This window comes from Centroberyx affinis, unplaced genomic scaffold (assembly GCF_046629955.1).
Source record: "Centroberyx affinis isolate AG114_WGS23_722 - 3 ecotype Tasmania unplaced genomic scaffold, CSIRO-AGI_Caff_v1 ptg007210l_1, whole genome shotgun sequence".
Lineage (NCBI taxonomy): Eukaryota > Metazoa > Chordata > Actinopteri > Beryciformes > Berycidae > Centroberyx > Centroberyx affinis.
Genome location: NW_027283646.1, coordinates 228530 through 255743, shown reverse-complemented (window position 1 = coordinate 255743; position 27214 = coordinate 228530). Strand labels below are relative to the sequence as shown.

The following is a 27214-nucleotide window of genomic DNA, read 5'->3' as shown; positions in this document are numbered from 1 at the left end:
GTACTTTATATTACCTAAAACATGTTGCTGGACGTTCATCAATATGGGTTTTAATTTGAAAGATGTAAACGGAAGTTCTGTTTTTACTCTGGCTAACTTGACACTGGTTGTGATGTTAGCCTGTTTTCTTGGACACTCCTAGCTCTTATCCCCCTGCTTTGGTTATTGCCACCAACTCCATTAGGAAACCATGGCCGAGCAGGCCTCGGGATCCCCCCGGTCGTCCCAACATGACGGTAAATTTATTCTGTTTTTGGAGTTTTTATGTGGGAGTGGTGAGGGCTGGGAGCACCGAGGCCAGCGGCCTCTGCATCCCTCACAACATTAGCTAGCATCATCAGGGCGACGTGTCACTGGCTGTCACTGGCGAATATTGTACATTTTAGACTACTCAGTGGGTGCATTTTCGCATTTCGACTTGTACTAACTTACGTGACATTACTGCAGCTTTATATTGTTCACTAAGAACGACGTGTTGTTGCGTACTAATATAAGCTAACGTTGTTTTCGTGTTATCACTTGTACTACTAGCTAGCTGGTTAGCTCGCAGTGCAAGCTAGGCTGACTAGTCTAATCTAACTAAAGGACGGCACTGGCGTCAGATTGAGCTCATCGCCTGGCTCGGGCCTTGTCAGCCACTAACATAGATCATATGGACGTTATCAAGAAAAATCACGAGCCAGTATGTCCCAATACTCCGTTACCCTGTGCAGTCTATGGCCTGCAAACTCGGGGGCTGGACCATAATAAAGGAGGTTGATCTTGTAGGAGGTTTTTCCTAGTGGTTCTCAAACTGGGGTGCGGGGACCACCCAGGGGCCCCTTAAGGGTATCAGTACCTTAAACTATCTGTGTCCAATTTTGATCTTGAAGTTTTTTTCCCCGTTTTATTATTGTATAGGAGAGCCAAGATCAAGCACAAATAGCCAGAAAACTATTTGGAAGCCATATGTAAAAAATAAGATCAGGGGAGCATTCAGCACCAGTGTTCCCTCTCAGATGATAGTTTGGTGACCTAAGACTAATACATTTATCACACTGACCGAATAATATCTTGTCTGTCATCAGTCATTGCTCCACTTTGTCCCAACTGATATAAGTTTTGGAGGCAAATGATGTTAGATGCAGGGACTTTGATCTTGGTTTAGTGAGGAATGGTTGTAATTCAATTTAATATAATTCACTAGAAATTATCCCAGTTAGAGAATGTATAAGATTGACTATTTTAATCATAGGTTTCACTCTCACCGCTATTATCACGTCATGTATAGTGTGGATGGTTCTACTATTCAGTATTAAATCAACAAGATCTTCCCATGTGAGTCCCTGGGACTCAATGTGATCAAATGGGGGTTCTGTGGCTGGACTGGTCTATCCTATCATACTGTCTTCAAATGAAATAAAAGTGAAACCATCCAAGTTCTTGCTTTGCTTTAGGACACCCCCCCCCCACCACCACCACCACCACCACCACTTCGGGAGCCACTGGTTTTATGTCATTATGTCATGTGAAGAGCATAAACTCCTGACCTCTGACTTGTTTTGTTAACTCACTGTTCCGACTTCAACATAGAAAGACTACTGGAGCTTGTCCCTGGATCAGGAGGAGGTGTAGTTGTAGCAGACTGTAATGGAGGATATGGGAGATGCTTTCGATTATTGATCGATAAGGATTGATTGGTTGTGAGACGTTGCTGCGGGAAGAACGTTGTCTGGCGTTTTGTTTCTTCTGATGGTCTCGTCCCATTCGAGGGTGAATTAATGATGCTGCAGTCAAGTGTAAGACCCACAGCACATAGTTTGTTTTTTGTTTTTTTTCTTTGTATTGCATGTAGGCTAGTGCTAGTGAATTTCAAAGGTAAAAAACCTCATGTGCAGTATAGGTTGAGGCTTGATCCTCTAAATCAGCAATGAAAATACATTTTTCCAATCAGGTGTCTGTATTGAATGATCTTAAATTATCTTTAAAGCCATTTTTCTCCATTCCCTAGTGGGTTTAAATATTTAGTACTGACAGATTCCTTATGACATCTAGCTTCATTTGGTATCTCTATTGTTGCTACAGCTTCAACATAGCACCCCCTAGATGCTGTTGAATTTGTGTGACTGCTGGAAGGTAGAGTGAGATTGAGCCCCATCCACATTTGCAGCATAGTTGAATTGATATTGAAACACTGTAGCTGTTCCTCTGGCTTTGTTTATGTGGTGATTCACTGGAGTTCTTGGTCTTCCCAAGTTGATTGACTCAGTTTTTGATTTTGACACTAGTGAAACATACAAATGGTTTTTTGAGCTACAGTACTGTATGTTATGAAAGTTACAAAGAGCTTATCTTCCATTCCAAGTCAGACTCATTGAGAATCTATCTGAATGTATCTCAAATGTAGACGGTAATGCAAATTCTGCACTAGGGTGTAATCACATGATTGTGGTAGGAGTTGTGCTGTACAGCTCTGCTACATTTGCTAAACTGGAAACTAAGTGTTTCCATTCATCTGCCTGTGGTTTGGAATATCAGTGTCCTCTTCCTTGGCCCAAGGCTGTGCATGAATAAGCGTGGATTAAAGTGTAAGCAATGTGGTATTATTCACAATAGAAGTTATGATCATGGACAATTTTAGAAGTAGGCAAAGCCTGTAACAATTTCTTTGAGGCCTATTAGAAAGCCCTTTGATCATCAGTTGATGTTTTAGATTAATGAAAGAAAAACAAAAGTTAACCAGAGATACAAACCAATGCCTTGTGCAACACAGACTAAAATATCTTATTACATTTGGATTCAATGTAAAAAGTGTTGTGATGTAGTTGGGACCAGTGGTTGACCAGCTCTGATTACACCAGAGAACGTTTGATTAGACACATGACAGATTTTTTTCGTAACAAATGATATAATATGACAAACTGGCCTGCCATACACTTGCACTAGCCTCATCATTTACTTTGTAAGCAGTTAGGCTACTATATTTATTAACTGCAATAAAATACATTGCTACAGAATCTGAATTGGATGTTTAAAAGCGGCAAATTAAATCAAATTTTCAACATAAAAATCTGGTTTTATGCAGTGATGCATTAACTAGCAGTTGCACTTTGCCATAGTTGTTTCTGACAGTGTATCAAAAGGTGTTATTAATTTTTTTATGCTGCATATATGGTGAATAACCAACACTGAACACAGGGATTTGAACAGCATCATACTGTAGTGTTCGATATTTTGGCTCCATGCTCTTAATACTGTGGATGTGAACTGACGCAATGACTATGAGGTGAAATTACAGACTGTAAGCTTTTTTTTTTTTTTTTGGCATATCGAATGAACAGTTTAACAACCACTGCCCTGTTTTCTACATCACCCAGGGGTGCTCCAGCAGCGAGTGGCAGCTCTGGAGCAGGAGAGGGCCGAGTTCATCAAACTCAAGCAGCAGCTGGAGGCCGAGTTCAACCAGAAGCGAGCCAAGTTCAAAGAGCTCTATCTGTCCAAGGAAGGTAAGTGTCCCATCGTCCTGATCGTTTGAGTCATTTGTATTCTTTCGGAACTTGGTTGTTTCAGCGGCTGCGTTTACATACACAACTAAATTCCTTTAAAATTCAGGATACTCAAGGATTCTGTTTATGAGCTGCCACATGTAAACATCATATCCCATTTACAGTAATGTGGATAAGCTCTTATGCCGGCTGTTCCGATTATTGGTGGGAGAACACAAATAGGCAGAAATTCAGTTAACATGGATACAAAGATATTTGAGAGCAGGTAAATAAAGGTGCATATAAACAGCCTATCCGGAATAAGGCCTTAGCCAGGAATATGAGCCAGTGTCGGAAGTATTCTGCACATGTAAACCTAGCCAATGACACTGTAGAGTGACAAAGCCAGTATTGTGTAGCTCTTTCTTTTATCCTGCCCTCAACACGCCGTGCTCCCATGGGTGCCTCCCCCCTGTTTTCCCGGTTTCCCTCTTCTCTGTTCTCATCTCCGTTGTACTTTCCGTCCCCATTTACCTTCCCCTCCATCATCCCTCCATCATCCGTTTTCCTGTTCGTTCACCCTCATCTTTGATCCATCTCCCCCCCCCCTTCCCCCCAGAGGAGCTGAAGAGGCAGGCAGCGTCGCTGGAGGGCGCCCAGGCCGAGCTGAGCTCCGTCCAGGCCCAGCTGGCTGAGGCCCGGGCCGACATGGAGAACATCAAAGCGGTGGCCACCGTGTCGGAAAGCACCAAGCAGGAGGCCATCGACCAGGTCCGCAGCCAGTGGCAGGAAGAGGTGGCCTCGCTGCAGGCCATCATGAAAGGTAAAGACAGCTCCGCTTAAAGGTGCAGTGCAGCAAATATACCCAGATTTTGAATGAGAAAGTGCTCTGATTGGTTGACAGTATGCATAGTTAATGAGGTGGCCCATAGTCTGTCAGACAGTAGCCACCTGGCTGCTTGCCAAACTTGCCAAAGCCACCATGCCTTGATTATGTATTGCTGATTGAGCCGGCATTCCAGCACTGGATATTTATATGAAATATGAGATATGTTTGCTGGTTTGATAATTCGGCCTATTTGATGTTCAGGGAGTAGAGCGCCGTGGGTTGACAGAGTGAAAGAGAGAGAAAAGGAACTGGCTGTTTTCCTTGGTGGCCAAAGAGTAAGGCTGCACGATATTGACAAATAATTATATTATTACAGATTATTTTCATGAATATTGCAATTGTGGTGTAAATTGCAATACAGTATACAGGCACAGATTTTTCAATATTTTAGATTTTTCAGCAAACAGAAACATTGTTAATGTTGTTGCTTAACCTTTGCTCTTTTTGAATACAAATTAAGTTTTTTTTTTTTACAATGTGCCATTGAATTTATAGGCTAGAAATTGGGCTCGGCACCAGAATACCATGTTTTTGAGTCTTATTTTGAACAGCCATCACTCTGATAATATAACTGCAGCCTCATGCGATTTGAAATCTCATAGTTGTTTTTGTTTTTTTTATTAACTGTGCAGCCGTACTGGTGAGAGACATCATAGGCTGGTGTGAAATGGCAAAAATGTGTTTCTTTGCCACGTCTCACTTCTCTCCTTATCTGGAACATGCATATTATTTCTCATCACACTACTAAAACGAAGTGGACAAGGGAGCCGGTCTGTGTTTGGGTGAGCGAGCAAGGCAGACACTGAGACAGCAGGAGGGAGAGAGAGAGAGACTTCTGTGTTGATAACCCTTCTATTTCATGACTTTCACAGTATTTTTTTATTTTTTTTTATTCCGAAAGACAGTTTAGTTTAGCATCAGTTGCACTGGGAACATTAACTAGATGCTTCCATTTCGGACATGATGGCCCACAAACGTCTGCTGTTGTGCGTGTTGACAGTTTTCAGCAACTGAGAATTGGCTGAGCACAGCGGAAGGGGCAATAAAGCAGTTGTAACAAATTAGATGAGCCATCAGAAACTGACAAAGTGACACTCCTCATGTTAGAAATCCACAGCAAGCATTTCCTGACTCAACTAAAATTATTGCAGTGGATCTTCAATGGTATCAACTCTCCAAACTGTTATGTATTGCTGACCATCCAACTCTGTCTTGTCCTCATTCTGGGTTTGTCCATAACGCCTTAAATTCAAGTTTAGTTATTGAAAACAAAGATCAGGATTCTTGTCTTTGAGGGATCAGTGGTTAATTAAAATGGTCAAGTTGAACTGTCTACACTGCAAAAAATTGTGTCTTAAAAATGTGTATACGTTAAAATAAGTGAAAAAAAATTCCCAGCTAGGTGAGCTAAATACATTTGTTTCTTTGGAGAATTTTCTAGAAAAAAGTGCAAATATCTTGGAATTGGAGATGAGACGATATATCGAAATTCAATATATCACAATACAAAAATGTGACAATATGTATCATGGGGCAGAAAAATGAATTGTGATATTTGCTACATTTTATTCTGCTGTAGTAATCACATAATCAGTGAGACAGCTTGACCATCACCATTTCACAAACTCGCCATTGAAATTATATTATTCGCACGTAATGACATTTTGAAATTGTTTATATTCTAGACTTTGTTTTCATTTAACTTATTCACTACATCACTACTACAAAAAAAACGAAGGTGTTAAGGCTCCATGCTAGATTAAACGACTTGGTAAGGATGGAGATTTTGTTTTCAGCGTATGCTCCCTCTCTCTCTCTCTCTCTCTCTCTCTCTCTCCGTCCCTCAGACACGGTGTGCGAGTACGAGGTCCAGTTCCACCAGCGGCTGGAGCAGGAGCGCGCCCAGTGGAACCAGTACCGCGAGGCCGTGGAGCGGGAGCTGGGCGAGATGAGACGCCGCCTCACCGAGGGCCAGGAGGAGGAGAACCTGGAGGACGAAATGAAGAAAGTGGGTTTCTAGTTTTTTTTTTTTTCCCCCCAGAATTTCTCCCAGAAGAACCAAACCGATGCCAGAGAAGTTCACAGTATGCCAAATGCCTGAGACTCCAGTCCAGCTGGCGTGCTTATTAGGCTTTGACTGATATGGGTTTTTGCAGGCTGATGCCGATACTGATATTTTTCGATCGAAGCGGCTGATGATGGATATTTTGAAATGGCATTTAAACCATCACGGGACACTAAAACTCCACTGAAAGCCAAACTAATGGTATTGTTTTAGGTGGGTTAGCAGCTCCTTAAGGCAGGGTGAGGCCGGTTTCACTGCACCGCACCACAGGTATCTGATATAAAGATACTAATATAAAACATAATCATGCATACCCGTGTGGTATCTGATCAAAACGTTGCATTAGAATTAGGGTCAGACTGGTATATCGATTTAGACTAGCTGCGATCAGGGAGGATGCTCCATCATGTCGGAGGTGGACAACAGGCTGAGAACCAATATTTCTAGCACTTTTAAGGCCCCTCTGACTTTAACTACTACTTCTTAGTGTGGAGAAGGGTGGAGAAGGTTGCTCGCTGCTGTTCAGAAGACAGATTTGGATTTTGCTCTTAAGTTTCGGTTCTCAGTTCCTGTCTGTGCGCCGAGGAGACTTCCTGCCAGTGTCCATACCCAACACCTGAATTAATCTGGGTAAATAGTATGAATTGACAGCAGCTAACCCTAAACCTAACCCTAAACCTAAACCTAACCCTAGACCGATAAGATAGAATGTATTTACATAACACAAGTTCGCTTGCACTTTTTAGGAGCTGGGGGGGGCGGGCATGATAGGAGTGAGTGTGAACACCAAAGTGCTGCAGTAGCGCAGTGTTGTAAGAGAATTGCTGAACGAAATATTTAATTCATGCGTTGGCTACAATTAGGAAATCACCAGGCTACTTCCTGGGACGTGGATGTCCGCGGGCTGCAGCGAGGGCCGCGTCTACGCTTGTGACTTCTGCTGTGCTGCCTGGTGCACACACTGTATTTCCCGTGCGCCTACTGTGATTCATTTGTTTTGTCTAGGTTTAAATGGGAAAAATGTTTCTGGATGCTGCATCAAGTCCACAAGAATGTTATATCATGGCTTTTGCAGCTGTTTTTGTACCTCAAACGGTTTATAATGACATCAACCACCTTACGAAGCGAAATAAACTATAAAGTAACAAAGCATATGGAAGAATTGCAACCTGCGCAGCTATGAGAATTCATTCATCTTTAATAAAGACGCCCACTCTCCTTCAAAGGCCCAGGAGGACGCGGAGAAGCTGCGTTCGGTGGTGATGCCGATGGAGCAGGAAATAGCGGCGCTGAAGGCCAAGCTCGCCACAGCCGAGGACCGGGTGAAGGAGCTGGAGGCCTCCAAGGTCAGTCACCGCCGAGTCACCGATTCAGCAGGGAGTATGAATGATGAAGATATGAATGACTGTGCATGGGATAGACCAGGCGTGGCATCCCCTTTTGAAGTAAATTCAGCTTCATCGTATTTCTTAGAGACATTTATTGATTCCTCATCACCATCTCATGCTCTGCCACTTGTCGCGCTGCTCTCAAAAACCGTTCTGTTTGTTCCAAACCACTAGAGACCCACAGAGGGATTCGCACATGTTTTTACAGGAGATTGCGTCTTTTGTGGTAGGAAGCTAATCCAACCCGAGTGGGAGAGGATTCATTTGTTTACCAGCCACGGATAGAGAACATATGTTTTTATTTCTTTCCCCCCCAGTGGACTGAATAGGCCTATTTAAAACGCAAGCAATAGCCTTTTCAACAGAATGTGTGTCTGTTCATTGATGCGTCACAGAATAGAATGTGTTTTATCCCCCCCCCCCCCCTCATGTCTAGACGGCCTCGCTTGAAACCCCCATGCCCCCCTCGCGCTCCCCTCGTCGCGAACGCTACACCACCGAGAACGAAAGCGAGCGAAATCCCCGGTAGAGTGAATCCTCTTCCCGATTTTTTTTTCCTCCCGCAGGTAAAGGAGCTCAACCACGTCCTGGAGGCGGAGAAGTCGTGCCGCACCGACCTGGAGATGTACGTGGCCGTGCTGAACACTCAGAAGTCCGTCCTGCAAGAAGATGCGGAGAAACTACGGAAAGAGCTCCACGAAGGTAATTTTTGGATATCACCCCGAAGCCTAGCAACCCACTGAGCAAAAGACGTGATTTCAACGTTGCGTCTATGCTTTAGCTCTCATATAGCCCAGGATCTTTATGGCTATGTATAGACCTATTTTAGACCAAGCAGTAAATACATTATTACAATGAATAAGCATCTGTAAATACCAAAAATATGCACCAGAGAAGTCATGTAGACTAGCCTACAAGATAATTATCTGAGCACAAGAAGCAATTTCAACATTGCGTCTATGCGTAGCTCTCATATAGTCCAGGATAATATTGTCTATGTATAGACATCTAATAAACTTTCACTTTTCAACCCCATTTAAACTTAATTTAGCCTAGACGGCTATGGCCATTTAGACGTGTTTTAAACGTCTAATCAACGTAAAATTGCTCAGTGGGAAGTATACACACATTTGTATCTGTCCTCTCTTTTTCACTCTCTACTTTCTCTCTCTCTCTCTCTCTCTCTCTGCTGCTCGGTGGGTCAGTGTGTCACAAGCTGGAGCTGGAGCGGCAGCAGCACAACCAGCTGAAGCACACGTGGCAGAGGGCCAACGACCAGTTCCTGGAGTCCCAGCGCCTCCTGATGCGGGACATGCAGCGGATAGAGAGCGTGCTGTCCTCCGAACAGCTCCGCCAGGTGGAGGAGATGAAGAAGAAGGACCAGGTACACACACACACACACGCTTACACACATCCACTCAAATGTATTAAGATTCAGCCCGAGCAATCATGAAACAGTATCCTTTCTATCACAGTTGTATTTGGGAGTAACTATTCAACGGTAGAATCTAACAGAACAATCATTACAGGGACATAGCTAGAAACTAAATAGAAAATAAAAATCTTCAAAATGACTTCAGAGCTTCCCATCGCCCCCAACAATGGATGCAACCATTCTCCAATCATCGTTTTAGAGACGTTTATTCCTCTTTTAAATTAAAGTTGCAGAGAACTGGGAAGATTCGAATGGCTGGAATCAACTTCTCCCTCATTTTGCACTAGAACTATTTTTCATGAAAGCAGTGGAAATCTGATCGGCTGTTGATGGACGATGGCTGTGAAAAGTTCAGCCGTGGCCAATTTTTCTCGGCTGACAAGCTCGTTGACAGGCGTTCACACATTGGCCAAATTTCCCTAGTGGCTCAGCTCTATAGGAAACAAATGGACTTCCCCTGACTTGTTGTATTGTATTGCTCGTGATGTGAATGTAGGGGAAGAGCTGCCGTTCGAACCTGAGGTGTATGTTTATAGTTAATTACTTGCATCCAAGTAATGTTAGTAGATGGAACAATACTGTCAATAAATAGGACTGGACACTGTTTTTTTTCCCATCCTAGGAGGAGGACGAAAAAGAGAGGCTGAGCCAGGTGAAGGAGCTACAAGACGATGATGGGGGAGACCACACCGAGCCTTTGGATGACTTGTTCTTAGGGCTGAGTGTTGAGGAGGTATGAGCATCATGTAATTGAATATGTCCCTCAGAGACAACAGAGGCTATTATTGTCTTGCGTCATATTATATTCCCCTTCGGTTATTGGATCTTCAAAGATGGGCAACGTGGCTCCTCCACTTTTGCATTTGTCACAGTAATAAAACGAGAGCGCTGCTTCAAATGGTTCCAGTAACTGACCAATGGGGTTTTTATGTAAATTATAACACGGTGAATTAAGAAAAGCTGAATGGGAATGGTGAATTTGGATACAATTTCCTCAATTGCTTGAAGCTGAAAAGTTTTTTTTGTAGCTCAATAAATTATGCAGTGACAATAGAATGGGTCAAATAAATCATGACATAGGCTTGGCATGATTAGCCCGACAATTCGTTTAATCTCATTGCCCAATAGTTCAGTTCAGTATCTTTGGACACCCTGACATATTATCTGTAAAATATCTGCATTAGTTACTATTAGCATTTCTTTGTTCTCACCTTCACACAGAAATATGAAATATAGCTAACATTGGCTGACACCAAACAACAATACAAATTCTTTAAAGACTCTGCTTTGAATGTGAACATGTTTTTTTCTGACATTCAGGAAGCCTATTTATTTGCTTCAACCCAGCTGATGGAAATGTACCTAATTTGCATGATATTTCTTGCGACACTTCAAAGGTTTGCTTAAACTGTGCTTGAGAGTTAGATGGAAACATATCGTGTGAACTCTCTCTCTTGCTCTTTCTCTTTCTCTTTCTCTCTCATAGCCCCATGCCAACCACAGCGGCCATGGCTCTATGCACTCCTTAGACACCGAGGTGGTGGCAGGCGGACCCATGGACCCCTACAAAGACAGCCTGCGGCGAGTCCAGTCGACGGACAGCCTCGGCTCCTCCCTGTCGGCCCAGCAGGGCCTGGGCGGCCACAACCACAAAGCCAAGTCGGCCAGCCACCTGGACGAATCGGACTTCGGGCCCTTGGTGGGGGCCGACTGCGGGGCCACGGAGGGTAATTTCGGCGACACGGCCTCGGTCAGCTCCATCAAGCTGACGGCCAGCCACTTCCTGCTGACTAAAGACCAGGAGAAGGCCATCAAGGCCATGACGCCCGAGCAGGAGGAGACGGCGTCGCTGCTGTCCAGCATCTCCCACGCCCCTGACACCGCCTATTTACCACCTTCTGGCTACCGTCTGGTCAGCGACAGTGAATGGAACCTGCTGCAGCAAGAGGTGGAGCACCAAAGCATTCTGAAAGAAGTTTTAATAGTTTGAACGCGCAGCACAAAGTCTGTGGTTAAATGTGTTTCCAACCATTTAACAGTTGTTATCAGACATTAAGATAGCACTTTATTAATCCCCTTGGGGAAATGCAGGTGCCACAGCAGCAACTGGCAGAACAGTACCAAGGAAAACAATTACAATAAGTACAATAAGATAATAAAAGAGAAGAGGTCATAAGATAAAACAATAGAGGTAATGTACATAATATAGAGACTATAGAAACAGTGCGAAAATGCAACTAATAATAATAATAATGCGTATTAGTATATATATACTGTATATATACATAATCAGGAGTTCAGTCATTAGTGCCGATGAGGGGAGGGAAGGGGGGTGGGGGTGGTGCTAGGGTCCAGGGCCCTCATTTATCAACGTTGCGTAGAAAAGGTTCTAAATTCTCTTTTATGAATAAAAATTTGAATGTGCTTAAGTACAAAAAAATCAGCATTTATCAAATGTGCATGCGCACGCCTGTAAGTATCCTGCCTTGATAAATACCACACTTTCTAAACCATTATCATGCACTCATTAACATAAATATACGCCCCCAATTGACCATATATGGTGACAACCTTCCCTTTAAATGCTGCAGGAAATGTCATTGATATCTCTTCTGTGCTGAACACAGCATGGCATTAAGCTGTTTTAGCAGCAGACCTGTGGCAGAAATAAAAAAAATAAAAAAATTTGACCTGAATCCAAAATAATTATAGTCAACAAGAGGGACATTGCTGCAACAGACGGAGGACAGACTGAGACCAGCCTGTCCGATGTGGCCTGTCGTGATAAATAATTATCATTTGAATATATTTCTCTAAGCCTGCAGCTCCTCTCTGAAGGAGAAGGTGGGGCAGAGTCGCCACTCATTACTTTCAGTTAAAACGTTGTCTGAAAACGGGCAATGCATAATGCTCCAAATCATCCATCAAAGCAAGATGAGCCATTTTATGCACAAAACAATCAATGTCTTATTGTTGCCTTTTATGATTGCCTGTACCCTGAATTTCATCACCCATACTAATATTTAAAATTATGCCAATTAGTCTATTAGTCTTAGTATGCTTAAATGGACTAGATAATATAGTTGAACAATATGCACTGTTGAAATTGTTTATGAATGGTACAACATGCACTTTTAGTCTCAACTACTGTAGCCTAAGCATTTTTATAGTCATAATTATGAAAAGGCCTATTCATTTGTTTGTCTGATTGTCTGTTCATTAGGTGCTGTGCATAAGCATGGTCAGGGCTGTGCTTAAGTTCACATTCTCAAGCATAAGTACAAGTTGATAAATCCGCTTGGAAATGGTCGTACGCATGGTTTACACACATATTTGTACGTACGCACTGTTGATAAATGAGGGCCCTGGTCAGAGTCATTGTGTGTGTGTGTGTGTGTGTGTTGGGGGGGGGGGGGGGGGGTGTCAGGGGTTTAGTCAGTACTAGGGAACTAGTTACTAGGGAAGAATGAGTTTTCATGGATTGTTTTTCAGTTAAAATGAAAATTGCCAGGAGGACTCTTGTTTTGAAAGGTTTGAAGAAATTGACTACTGTTCTACTGCAGTGTTTCAAATGACCCAAGTATTTGAACTCCTAAAAATGCACGTGTGGAATCACTATTACTGAACATGTAGCTGTTCACAAAGGTCTTGTTTAGGTGTTATGAAAGTGTTACTAACTAGATTTTTTGTCAAGTGTTAACCTTGTTGGTTTATCACTAGGTGAAGAACGCTGGCAGGAAGCTCGGCCGGCGCTGTGACATGTGCTCCAACTACGAGAAGCAGCTGCAGGTCATCCAGGGACAGGAGGCCGAGACGCGAGATCAGGTTTTCTCTCCAGAGTCATTACAGGGATTGTGATACCTTAACCTGTAGCTAATGTGTTTAGATGCAGGGTATTTGAGCATGTGGCGATTGGAGTGAATCGGTGTATAGGATTATTCTGCCACAACCCACAAAAGTTATACTGTAAATTTAGATGTATAGCCTATTGAACCGCTCCACTCATTTATTATTTATTTTATGAGCTATTTGGCACTAAACCAAATCGTTCGCTTAATTTGTTTTGAAGCTGTAATGCGGTGTCAAGTTCTACTAAGCTGCCTATTGTAAACCATGTGTTAGATAGAAAATGATCACCGGAAGGACTCATCACTCATGTCTCCCCCAGGTGAAGAAGCTGCAGGTGATGCTGCGCCAGGCCAACGATCAGCTGGAGCGGACGATGTCTGAGAAGCAGGAGTTGGAGGATTCGGTCAAAGCGGGCAACGAGGAAACCACTGCCAAGGTTTGGACACATACTGCGATGTGCTACTGTCTAAATGACTTCACTCCCTATTTTTTGATCCGGGAATATAGAAATCAAGTTTTACATAGTTCAAAATTGAGTGTGGGTTAAAGTTTGATTCAGTAGGCAGAGCGGGACGGTTATTTTACATGAGCCAGCTTTAAAATCCGGCTTTGGGTGCGTCATGGTACATGCCAGGACACAAATCGAACTCGCCTGTCTACGCTTGGTATGTGTGTGTGTGTTTGGTAGGGGCCAGTCACTGCCACGTGGTTTGAGTTGAACTAAAGGAATGATTTTAATCGGTCTGTGCTGTACGCATGGTCAGAGCTGTGCGGAAATCTCAAGCATAAAGCATTTCGTACGCAATGTTTTACAAATGAGGGCCCAGGTGAGCAAAAGTGTATAACATTGATTTATTTTAAGCCAAACCCTGCCACTGGCAAAGTATTTGTTAAACATGTAATATTGTTTACTCAGATTTCATATTGAGGTTGTACCTATGGGTTAAGAAAAGTATTTTCCATGTGAAAGTGTTCGAATTCAGCCTTTTCAATGGGAATTTGGCATATAAAATGGACTCTGCTTCAGAAAGCACAAGCATGGAAGGTGTGATTCACTCAGGACTGGCGCTGGTGTGCAGTCCCTGGGGTTCAATTACCTATCATAACATTGAATCAAGCAGTAACTAAATCACTTGATGCCTGCCTACATGCTTTTTTTAGCAAGCCAACCATGGCTACATGACTCATTGTTTGAGTGTGCCATCTTTGTCAATAGGGCGGTGTTTCTTCTAAACTGACCACTGTGTGTACACAGGCATAGGCTCTATGTTTTTATTGTAGGGTTGTCTTGCTAAATAAAGCCTGCAGGGGCTTTTCTTGTCTTAGTGGTGATTGTTTCTGTGTTGTGTTCTAGGTGTCGGCCCTCATACAGAGAGTCCAGGAGTCGGAAACGCTGCTCGGCACACTACAGCAGGCCTTCAGTCAAGCTAAGAGGAACACACAAGAACAGATGGTGAGGACATTCTCCCATATCCCTGTGTTGCCTTTCCTTGCAGACTGTGTTTGGATCTCTAGTAGCTTGTAATGTCACAGGGTCCAAAGTCAGACAAAGTTTTTGGCAGCGTAACCACAAACAAACCACTGATTATACTGTCAGAGCAGTTCTAAAATGTATCTACTGTTCATTTATGTAACCTATGTCAGCTTTTTGTGTAATTAACAATTAGAGATGCAGTGCATAAAACCTCACAGTTGAACCTCTAGGCCCATTATTGGACACGCAGCCAAGTCGCGGCTAATGCATAATGCCCGTTTGTGTTTTGGACTTACATTTCCCGGCCTGTACAGCAATAGCCTCACTTCCCCTCTCCACCACAATTATTTGTTGACAAGATGGGGCTCTGGGCTACACAATTATCCACCGATGCAAGCCTTAGGAGCCGGAAAAATAGAAGCAACCGTGTCCACAAGTTTCTCGTGCAGCACTGCAGAGATCAAATTGACTATGCACCGCGAGCATCATAACAAAAAATGGGATATGCATTGGTAAACCTGGTTATATGCTATGCACTGACCTTTTTGTGGCCGTTCATTGTCAAAACCTCGAGGGAAAATGGAAAGAAGCATGTCAGACACGGACATATTCAATAATGGATGCCTCGCCGCAAGTTGTCCCACAGCAGATGCGTTTATGTGCCTCTAAACTGTTCCTACTCAAAAACCTTATCAACCAAAACAGTCAGACATTTCTCTGCTCCATGTGGCTTTGTTTAACAATGCATGTGTCTTCTGTCATAAATTGAGGGATAATGTCACGACTAACAAAAGGATAGTACTACAAAATTGTAATTAAAAGGAGTGTGGCTTCCAAAGCAGACGTTCGCCAGTGAATCACCCTCCGCCATGTGGCCCTGCTGGTGCCATATAACATGAATCATAAAAGGGAAACGAAAACACATGATTTGATATAGCGTTTGTTTGGGTTTTTTTTTTTTTTCAGGCGGTGCTGATGCAGTCGAGGGAGCAGGTGGCAGACGAGCTAAGCCGACTACAAAGAGACAACGAGAGCCTGCAGGGAAAACACAGGCTTCACCTAGAACTACAGCAACAAGAGGATTTCCAGATGCCCAACACTGTGCAAGTATGAGAATCCCGAATCCCACTTTTCAAACTCACTACTAGCTTTTTTAGGGTGAATTTAGATGAGAATAGATGATTAGATGAGATGAAACTTTAATAATCCCTGTGGGGAAATTGGGTCGTTGCAGCAGCAAGAGTAGATATAGATAAGAATAAGACAATAGACTGTACTGACGATAATACAAGTAGTCATACCAACCAAATATATTGAAAATAATAAAGCAAATAAATGAATAAAAATACAGCATCTTCACTGACACATTTGCTATACACAGATTAGGGCTGGGCGATATGGACCAAAAATCATATCTCGGTATTTTTAGGCTGAATGGCGATACACGATATATATCTCGGTATTTTCTACCAAGTAGGCTAAATGTTCAGTTGTAAGTCAAAGCCACATGTGAGATGTCACAAGCACTTTCATTAAAACAAGACTGTGATCAAAATAAAATGCAAAGACAGGGTTTCCTTCCCTGTTTTAGAACAGTCTGGTAAGTTCAGAAAATGACATCACTTTATTGTAAAGTGATTTAAAACCAGAAAAAGACAACACTTATGCCATATCACGATATTACGATATCCAAAATCTAAGACGATATCTAGTCTCATATCACGATATCGATATAATATTGATATATCGCCCAGCCCTAACACAGATGTGTCCGGGCATGCAAATATGTATTGTAGCTATTCACATCTTCATGCATACATGTAATGTACGTACAGAAACATATGTGCAGAATGTGCAAATGTGCTTGTTAGCATTCATCAAGGAAAGTTCATGTGCATGGATGCATATCAGAATTTCAAGTAGGGCAGATGTAAGTAACATATTGAATTTGAATTGTAGCGTGTAGATGAGCCTATAGTTTCCTCTCTAAGTGTATAGATTTTCACTGAATAATAAAAATGCATTTTTCCTCACTTGCTTATATGGCATTGACAAAAGACCCGCATTTTCAGAGAGTGTACGGTAAATGCCGACTATCCCATAGTATAACGACAAAGTTGTACATGTACTTGCCCAACATGTTTGGAGTCAAAAATAGTAGCATGGAATGAAGATAACATGCATATAAATAGATCCTTATTTTCATTTTGTTTGTTTTACCGTAAAGATTTATAGGCGTATGTCGTCTGCATATAGCACCACTTTTCTCATCGTATCAAATGCCACAGTTCCTCTTGCCCCTGTGCTGTGTGCTAACTGAATTGCGCCTCCTCACATCGATGCCTGTAACGCGGTGCGATTCTCCACCAGGAACTACAAGGCCTGGTGCTGCAGCTGCGAGAGGACATAGTGGCGGTCCGAACGGCCGCCGATCACCTGGAGGAGAAGCTGAAGGCCGAGATCCTGTTCCTGAAGGAGCAGATCCAGGCGGAGCAGTGTCTTAAGGAAAACCTGGAGGACACGCTGCAGCTGGAGATCGAGAGTTGCAAGGAGGAGATAGGTGAGACTTCAGCTCACGGCGTTTTGTTAAATATTCTGCTGAAACAACATAGTAGGGTGGTAGTCAGGTTAAGGGTTTCCCATAGACAACCAGTGAAGTATTGATCAATTCTGTAGTAAATATGTAATCAGACAAACAGTATCCTATCCATAATATCCATTTTTAGTAAAAGGCCAATATCATATCATATATCGGTCTAACCCTAATCTCATAATTTAACTGATTTAACAGACCACTTCAAATGCTCCATCTATATGTCTTGGTCTGATGGTCATCTACATTTTAAATGAGCAATATGTATAGCGCTGTATTATCCATAATGCCAGTTTAAGGTAAAGTACACTTGCCCAGAAACTATCAGGCTTAGAAGGTGTTCTGCTTCATGGCTGCATACCTAAACTGTCTCTCCATAGTAAAATCGGGTGTGTTTTTAACTTTAGCAAAGACCTTTCGCTCGCTGTGGAGATATTTTCTTCTTTTTTTTTTCCTGTTTTTTTTACCCTCTCAAATTCTTCTCTTTCTACTCTTCTTTCTTCTCCATTGATCACTGTTGTTCAGACATCTTGGAAGGTATGGCGAACACTTTGAACAAGCTCGCTTTAGTTTGTGTGTGTGTGTGTGTGTGTGTATGTTAATAGCATAGCTGTCAGACTAATGATTGTATGGAGCCTAAAACACAGTGCTTTACTTCTCACATGTTTTGAACCGTCTTGGAATGGCAAAAAAGTGTGTCATTATCACTGGAGCATTTGCCATATGCCGTCTTACCCGTGGATCGGTCATAGCTGCATTTCACAATAATTGTATAATTGTAGCTATTATGCCATAATGTGGCTTAATTCCATTGTTGCTTATAGGTCAAATTAAATCAAGGCTGCTTGTATTTCATATTGAAAAGTAACACTGTTGAAATGGCATGTGTGCGTGATTTGATGCATTTTTGCACTGTAGCCTTAAACCTTTGAATGTGTTGACATGTTTACTTAAAGGACTATACTGATTTTTTAGAAGTTTGGCCCATTGGTGACCTTACCCAGTATGTGAGAAGAGGATTGGCCGCAAAATCGTCTCTGTGAGTCCGGTAGATGGCTCTGTGCAGTGTGCATGCTAATGATTTACCATACAGGATATTAATTAAACATAGGCGACTAGCATTATCCTTAAAGTGAGAAGATGAGAACTTGTAGCAGCTCTAAGGCTGGATGCTTAGTTCATTTTAATTACATGCATCTAAACGTGCCAGGCTTATTTAGGGGATTGGTAAAATAGACAAAAAAAAATGCACTCTTTGGAACTACTTTCAATGGAAAATGATCTCTCTTCCCATGAAAGTTTGAGCGTAATTTATTTTGTTCACACTGACAGTGAGTGAAGTTAAATGTTTCTACTTCTATCTTCATACTTTAGATAATGCTAGTCGCCTACAATTACTTTGCATACTGTATGCTAAAGTGTTAGCATGCGCACCAGACAGAAGTATCTGCCAGAGACAGAGAGAAGATTTTGGTGCCAGTCCTCTCCTCAGATATATGATAAGTTAACCAATGGGCCAAACTCCCTAAAAGTCAGTGTAGTCCTTTAATGTTGGCGTGCTGTATGTTTGTATTTTAGTCTCACTCTCTTGATAGCTATAGTCTATTAGCTTTTAGGCCTTGTCATGTAGATCTCTCACTCTCTCTTTCACGCAAACCAAACGCAAGCTTCTTTCTTTGCCCTCACTAAAACTCACACACGGCACAGATTTGACACATTATTCATGAATTGACAAATAATTTTCCAGGAACTGCATTAAAACACCAGAAAGCATATCTGGGCTTTGAAATTCGGACTAGCATTGTAATGATCCTTTAATGATCCCTCCTTCCCACAGCATCTTTCTCCAGTTTGAAGACGGAGTTGGAGCGAGTGAAGGCTGAGAAGGAGCAGGTAGAGTTTCCCCTCTGTGATATTATGCAGTATTACACCTGCCATTCAAAACTCAATGAGGATAAAAGATGCAATTGCAATTGGCTTGTAATGTAAAATGCATAGCAACGCCAACCATAGAGCTTAGATATGACTGAATATATACAATTGTCAAATTCAGTATTTATGATAATTGCATTTATGGCCCAGTCCATTTTTTGCACTGCTTGGTATGCCATGGTAAAGTATATGTTTACTGTTAATTTCAGTGCCTTTGTGTATTGATACGTATAGCCTATATGTTTGATGGTGTCTTTCTCCAGTTGCAGAGCAGCCTAGCAGAGAAGAGCGAGACACTGGAAAGCATCCAGAGCCTGAAGAGCAGCCTGGAGCAGCAGCTTAAAGAGCTCACCACCACCAAGGTCAGAGTGTAGACCTGTCACACCACAACTCCACTGAAGCTGCTCCTCTTGTTAATGGGTCCATTTTTATCAGCAAATGTTACATAACTTGTACAACATCACTCAAGTGCTTCTCTGAATTGTTAGGATCCACCAAGTAGCTTTATTCCTGTAAAATCTCATCTTTCCTTTGTTGTCTATGAATTTTTTCAACTTCGGCGTTGTAACGGAAGATGTGCACACTAACGCCCCACACAGCCACCAATAAACTTCTTTTGTACTAAGACCAGATTAAAGGTAAAATCCACCCTAAAACACTTAAACACTGTTAATAAACAGCAGGTTGAGACAAAGTGTATACAACAAAAAGGTAAATTAAAACACTGCATCACAAAATAGCACCTGGAATGCATTGAACATCACAGATTGATGATACATAACAGTGTCAGAGTATCATGGTGGAATTCTCCTTTAACAAGGTTATCAGGTGAAATCCTTGGGTCATTAGACGTGATACTGTACAGCCTGTATTTACTTTTCATTTGAGGTGGAAAGGGTAGTCTTTGGACTTCGGTGAGAGGCAACAGTTTTTCCTTATCCAGATAAGATAGCGAGATATGGGGTGTAAATGATGTCAAAATGTCATCTGGCAAATACTGCTCTTGTGGATCGTTTTTTTCTCGCGAGTTTACTAACAACTGTGTGGGGCGCTACTGAGCACATTTTCCTTTAACAAGCCAAATAGTTACAGAAATTGAGAATTGACTGAAATAACAGCTGCTCGGTGGTACGCCGAATATACTTCAGAAAAGGCTTTGATTGATGTTTTAAGAGGTATGTAATGTTTGCCGATTTAATAATAAAGAAAATAAAAGCCACAATAACAGGAGTAGTGTCTTAAATGGAGTTTGGCATGATGTTCTCTCCATAGAAGAGAGAACGTCACGTTGGGGCTAATTCTGCCGCTATCATTTCCCACTTCCCCTTTGCACCCTATGATGCCATTCAACTGTTCAAATTTTGAAATGTCGTAAAAACAAAAAAAAAATGAGGTGCGTTTTCATCAGCCGAGTTGAATAAACGTGCAGTGAGGTTGAACCATTCATTGGGCCGATCATGCCAAGCCTATGTCATTGTTTAATTGACAGTTTAATTGTCAATATGTTTCCATTTGTTGTTCATTGCATAATTTCTTTTGCAGAATTGAGGAAATTTTATTGAAATTTGCCATTTCCATTTAGCCTTTTAGCGTACATCTTCATTTTCATAAAAATGCTTTGATGGAAACCCAGGTAGTGACATGTCCTTACATCCTGGTTTGACACACTTGGACTCACGTCTGTGTGTGTGTGTGTGTGTGTGTGTGTGTGTGTGCACTGCTGCAGAGTGCACTAGAGAGTCAGGTCCTGGATGAGAGAGACAAAGCCCAGCGGCTGCAGACAGAGCTGGATGTCAGTGAGCAGGTTCAGAAGGACTTTGTCAAGCTTTCTCAGACCCTACAGGTAAGGAGGCATGGTTAGAAGTCTGGACAACATTATGTAAAACTGTAAGACAAAATGATTATTGCACATCAGTAGTAGGTGAGGTTGTGTATCGCTTGAATATTTTCAGTACAAAAAAACTTTTTTCAATACCTATGTTGAATAAAAGCATATTATGTAATGATGCAACAATAGCCTATTTTTTTTTTCAGTTTCCCAATGAAAAGAAGTAACATTTGAACTCTTTAAGTGTGACATTTTTATGAATTTATTTTTCTTATTCACTTTAACAGTATGAAACAAGCCCTTATAAACAAAGTATTTATTTGTTCAAAGTTACATTTTAAAAGAAAATTATGCTTTGATCTAATCAAAACTATCAGATTCAAAACCTTATTAAAACTATTTAATAGCTTAACTTTTAGAATTATGTCAACAATACTTATTGTTTGTAAAATGTAGCCAGACCCTGGGCTGTTTCTGCGACATTGTGTACTCACTCACAAACCAAGAGATGAAGGTGTAGTGACGCCTGGACAATAGGGATGGGACGATATATCAAAATTCAATATATCGTAATACAAAAATGTGTCATCGCTAACAATTTTCTGTGCTCCTGATCAGCTTTTTCACACTTAATACAATTAGTAAGTGTGAAAAAGCTGATCAGGAGCACAGAAAAATTCAATCTTGTCACCTTGATAGCTTCAAACAAATTGGAATGTGTGAACACCTTCAAGTTGTAGCTTTTAACCATCAAGTCATTCAGATGGTTATTCCCATGTCAAGTGAATGCAGCATTAACCCCCAGTGGAGCTATACTCAGTAGCCAACAATACAAGTGGGTCTTTGTATTTGGCAGTTGTCGCCCTAGTGATCTGCTTTGTGCTTTAATTTGGTCCAATTAGGGAGTTCTCAAGCTTAAGAGCTCCAGTAGACTGGTAAGTAACACACTGACAGTTTGGTCAAATGAGCATATGAAATATATCTTTAGCAGAGTTCCTTCCACAGTTACATATTTAGCGAAAATCCAGCATAGGTTACATTTTAAATAGGGCTTCAAACGTACTCTGAAAGCAATACAGCTTGCGTGTGTCTGTTCATTCCAGTCTTCCTAACAAGATAAGTTCATGAAATCAATCGATCTGTCTCTGTGTCCCCAGGTACAGTTGGAGCGAATAAGGCAGGCAGACTCCTTGGATCGCATCAGAGTCATCCTCAATGACACCAACTTGACTGACATCAACCAGCTTCCAGAGACATGATACCGTTTCATGAAAACTGCTCTCAGTTTCATTCTCCCCTTTCTATATCACTGGCCCAGTAACGTTATCTGACCCTTCCAAGCCCCTCCTCCCCATAACCACCATGAAAGTGTTTGGAGGGAAAAGGACAGCTGTGACTTTAGGAGAATCACGGCCTTTTCTGTACATTAAGACTCTCGAACACACCATGGATAGAATATGAAGAACACTACTAAGAAAATTGTAAATAACTAAATGGCTGTCTATGACAGAGGGAGTGGAAGCCCATCTTCCCGCGTGTCTGTCTATCTCTTGTTTCTACTGTAGATATGACTGTCTGTATTAGCTCAACCAAAAAAGGAGTTTGTTGTCTTCTAAAGCACTTTTCATCTGCAACTTCTCTTTCCAGGTAAATAGAAAACAATTGGATGCATACGTTTTCTCCCTTTTTCTCCAAGCGGTTGATAATCGCTTCCTTGTTCCACTCACTCGTTTCTTTCCATGTGTTTTTTTTTTTTGTGTTTTTTTGCTTGGGCTATTTTTCTGTGACATTTTCAGACTTGTTTTGGTCATTTCACCCTATGACAAAGACTCGATGAAGGAAATTCATGGAAAATATTTGCACATAAACTAGTGGGATAAAAAAAAGGAACATAACACATCGCAAGCAATACCCTCCATTTCTTAAGCATCCTTTACTGTATCCTACTTTATCCTCGCTCTTAGCTTCTGACAGGAGCCTCTCTGAAAACTGCAGAAATATATGGGAGAAACGCTAGTTGCTCTTAAAGTTGTGGGTTTTATTTTTCAGTTTCCCGCTTCTTTCAAGGAACCCATTGAAACACACTAGTTAACCCAGGTCATGTCAGGACTGTACCACTGGCAATGGAATGGGTAGGTGAGGTGAACAAAAGGATAGGGTATGTAAGTGTAAATGGAATATAATGGATCACTGAAGTAATACTGAAGTCCTGTCCTCCTACCCTTTGTTCTTTTCTTGGGTTGCCCATACAATCAGGCCATTTTTTTTCCCATGTAATACTACTTCTCTAACATTGTGATAGCCAACTAATTCCAAGACCGACACTATCATAACACTGACACTGGCTGCTTCAATAAAGAAAAGGATTTGTCAACTTTACAGCAGACAGAAGACTCAAACTTCTCGGTTGTTTGATGAAATAATAAAGCGATACTTTATTGATCCCCATAGGGAAATTCTCTTTTCTCTTGCCCCCCCCCCCACCTTTCACAGGGAGGTCAGGGACAGATGCAGAGCAGCACCCCACAGCTGGTAGGGATTCAGATACCGGCCACTGTACTAATGAGGAAAACACTTTGGATAGCCTTGCTTCTTGCCTTGAGAACCTCTGGTGAGTCCAAGGTGAGGTCTTTATTAATTCTGCCTGGAAAGATGCTTGATTTTCAGTGGGTATTGAAGAGTATTGAAAGGGTTCATTCATCCCAGTAAGAAATTCTGCTCACTGTGAAGCCACTGATCCTCCTAAGAGATGGATTTCTTTGGGACAACCTTAAAAAGAAAACTACCTGTACAGACTGGCACTGTTTCACATATTTTGTATTTGCGCTACTACACATTGAGTCAGAGTCTCTGTTGACTTTACTCACATGAGATGTGGTGGTTGTCACAGTTTCAGTCAAACAAGTCAGAACTCACTTTAAGGATGCCAGTCAATTAGAAATCAACCCCAGTACAGCGTGGGTCATCACATGTACCGACAAATTCTAAATGATTTCTGGTTTGTTGCTGTCAGGACTGTGCTTTCGCAAAGAAAAGTCAAACAGAAAGGGGTTAGTGCTTAGTCTAACCAAAAATAAACTTTTGCTGTGACCTTTTGTTAACCCATATTTTATCCAGGCAAGTTGATTAAGAGCACAATCATGTCCACTGCAAGGCTCTTGAGGAGTAGCTTCAGGTTGTTGGACAATTACACATCTATACTGGAGCGCTGGGGGTTCAGTGCTTTGCTCTAGGGCATTTTAACAGTAGCTGTTGAGGCACAGGACAGGGTTACTCAACCCAACCTTTTTTCCTAATGTAATACATGACTACAACAATATTAATCGGCAATTGAAAGGGGTGTGGTGCTTTTTTAATTAATACAATAGTATGAGGATGTTAGTACATTATCTGGCCATTTATAACATGGCAGGTTTTATTGAATTTTATCACATTTTCAACGGGCATTTTATTATTTTGACAGGTTATTACATTACTCAGCAGTTATTCCGTTGTTAGTTCCACTTTAGTAACCTTCCGGCTGCAATTGCACCCCAGTCCTCTATCGTTTTGACAAATAAATGAGCAGGCAGAGATAGGATTTTGAAACTTATGGAATGGAATAATATTTACTATTATTACTGGTAAGAATGGGAAAACGGAGTGAAACATTGTGAAAAAGCAGTGAAAACAGCTATGGCAATTGGCAATGTTTGGCCTCTGATTTTGGGATCCCCACTTCTTTTTAGTATTTTCTGTTCTACAGATGCATTCAATCTTTTAAAGTACCAAGTATTTGCACTTTAATGATCTCAACCATTTTTCAACTGTTGGTAGTCAAGGTCTCCTTTGAATTTCGGTGTGGTTTATTGCTCTGCGCTCAGTAGTTGGGTGGTTGGATACTCTAGGATGCTTATTTGGTTTTACAGATCATCAGAGCATGAATGATCATTTTCTCCTGTTGTAAAAAAAACAAAACCCATAGTCCATGCAGGGAACGGTTCTTTTGGCATTGCGCTTTCAGTACACAATATATACATACAGCAACATTGTATGATTTAGGGACATTTTGATGTCCATCACTGATTCTTTGACTTGCATGTATTACACTTCCTTATGGGTTGCATATGTCTATAGTGTAGATGTCTTGAGTTGATATTTATCATAGATTCATGCAATGTATTGTAAGATAGTGCGGATGTATGGGCAAGCCAGTCCAAGTTGCACTGAGAGAAAACTGTATGTGTTTGGCTTGTATGATTGTGGGCTGACTGGATGTGTTCGGCCCCATACTGACAACTGGTATTCTGACAGTAGAAACTTTAGTGTAATTTCTTAGCTGTGATTATGGACATTATTTTCTTGAGAAGGCCTTATTGCATTTTTGGACATATATTGTGCCCCTAAATGAATGCCTGTGTATTTACAATAACATATCAAATTACCTTTTATTTATAGTCCATATAAGCATTAACATGAGGGTTTCCCCCTGAAACTTCTTGCCAGTCATCATCAATATTCACTAATTCTTTGTAATCATAGCCAAGAGTTCATTTTTATTGAATCATTTGTCTACAATAGTCTAACACATTGCTGTATTGGAATTATCTGAAAAATTTGTTGAAAATGTTTCAACCCCAAATGTTATTGGAATATAAGTGAAAAATTAGATTAAGATTTCAATGTGGGGTCATGGTTGAATTAAGGTGTTATGTAAGGTTTCTTCAGTGGCACACACGGCATGAAAGCTCACACTGTGTACTACCTACTAAATTGTATGCAGTCAAAATACACAGAAACCAATAACCGATACTTAAGGTCCAGAATTTATTTGTCTAATCTAAATTTCACATGTAATGATATCATATTATTGATGAGTCTGACTCATCGCAAATATGCTTTTTGAAATTTACTTAACCCATAATTAATGAAAATACAAGCCTGTTTTACTACAGTGTTTACAGTGACTACAAATGTAATCTAACCTTTTACAGCCTCAAAATACATGCTAAGTTACATACTGTGGGTCCTTGTATCAAAGGCTTAGACAATACATTTCAGAGTGAAAAAATTTCTTTTATCCAATAAATCAAAATATAAAAAACATAGCCAACATAGGGGTGACAACAAAGGGCACCATACCGCAGTTACGGATTGAACCTTCAGAATTTGTAGTCCACTATAAACATATTTATTATTTTGGCACTTTACTGGTAATTATTATCTAGAATGTTCAATACCGACTCAAAAGTGCACAGTCTGAGCTTTCAGAGATAGCTTTTATCATTCCAATTTAGTGTGATGAATCAAAGCATTTTTATCATAATGTTCAAAGTGTTTTACATCTGATTTGTACTAGGGTTAGACCGATATATAGGTTTGCCGATAGTGGCCTTTTGTCAGAAAACATGTATCGACCTATGTCATCTATTTCTGATATGATGGAGGTTCCTCCCTTTTTTTTCTTTTTTTTTTTTTTACTAAACCGGCTACAGGGGTGGCAATCTGTCAAAGCTTACCACCTGAAAGATTTTCATTAGCATGGGTTTCAATGAAGAGTTTTAGAATCCCATGGTTTAAATTTTGGTGGCTCTTTGACCCTGACAAAAATGTTATTCTAGCGAATTCTGCACTTTTTTGGCATGAAAATTGTCAAACTTTGATGTTGAATATTGCTTAGTGGCAGCTTCAGACCAAAAAATTTGGTATCGGCCTTCAAAAACCCATATCGGTAGAATCCTAGTCTGTATCTGTGAAACCATTTGTTCCATTTCAAACTGTTCAAAAAGTTGACATAAATTGTAATTTTACTCATTAGCTGAAAGAAAGGCATGAGCAGCACGCTGGACGATGAATACAGTGAAATTTAAACAATATTTACTATAAAGTACTGCCCACTGAAATTGTGTCTCGAGTTTTCATCAACACATGGTAATCTATTGCAATGAGGAACCCTTTATGTCTTCCCCTTTTGTGTTTTATGCCAGATCACACAGCGTTTGGAAAATGTTGTACATTTTACAATTTTAAACAGACGATACGGATCTCCATGACATTGAAAAATTTTGTTAGGAATAATCAAAATAAACATCCATGCTCTTTGGGAAAATCTCGGCTGGAAAGTGCACAGGTAGCTCTCCCTCAACAACTGCTGTCAAGGTGCCCATGAGCAAAGACAGTTGGTGCCAAATTGCTCTGATTGAGCTGCTCAGTGGCCAAAACACTAGACTGTGGTTGTACTGGCAAAGGAACTGGCCCATGTTCGAACACAAGGAGGCTCATAATTGTACTTGGTTCCAGAGCACTTTAGGCTAAAGG

At 41.1% G+C, this 27214-nt stretch overlaps 1 protein-coding gene across 3 annotated transcripts; it reads left to right on the top strand.

Annotated features, from left to right (window-relative positions):
- The first annotated feature begins 98 nt into the window (after positions 1–98).
- rabep1 (rabaptin, RAB GTPase binding effector protein 1) lies at positions 99–26793 on the top strand. 3 transcript variants are annotated; one of them, XM_071513484.1, is made up of 19 exons: positions 99–236; positions 3357–3485; positions 4084–4287; positions 6201–6361; positions 7645–7764; positions 8373–8508; positions 9012–9190; positions 9864–9974; positions 10728–11189; positions 12962–13066; positions 13410–13526; positions 14445–14543; positions 15531–15671; positions 16935–17124; positions 17683–17694; positions 18995–19050; positions 19353–19451; positions 20816–20932; positions 22075–26793. In XM_071513484.1, the coding sequence occupies exons 1-19, from the start codon at positions 191–193 to the stop codon at positions 22174–22176; spliced, it is 2586 nt and encodes an 861-aa protein (XP_071369585.1). In that variant the 5' UTR covers positions 99–190; the 3' UTR covers positions 22177–26793. The 3 variants fall into 3 exon arrangements, with proteins under 3 accessions (XP_071369585.1, XP_071369586.1, XP_071369584.1); XM_071513485.1 differs by having other exon boundaries at positions 19353–19457; XM_071513483.1 differs by lacking the exon at positions 17683–17694.
- Positions 26794–27214: the final 421 nt, after the last annotated feature.

Coding starts and splice junctions, on each gene's coding strand:
- rabep1 (XM_071513485.1), top strand. CDS start 191: ATGGCCGAGCAGGCCTCGGGATCCCCCCGGTCGTCCCAACATGACG. Junction 7,765..8,372: donor AGGAGCTGGAGGCCTCCAAG/GTCAGTCACCGC, acceptor TTCCTCCCGCAG/GTAAAGGAGCTCAACCACGT. Junction 8,509..9,011: donor ACGGAAAGAGCTCCACGAAG/GTAATTTTTGGA, acceptor TCGGTGGGTCAG/TGTGTCACAAGCTGGAGCTG.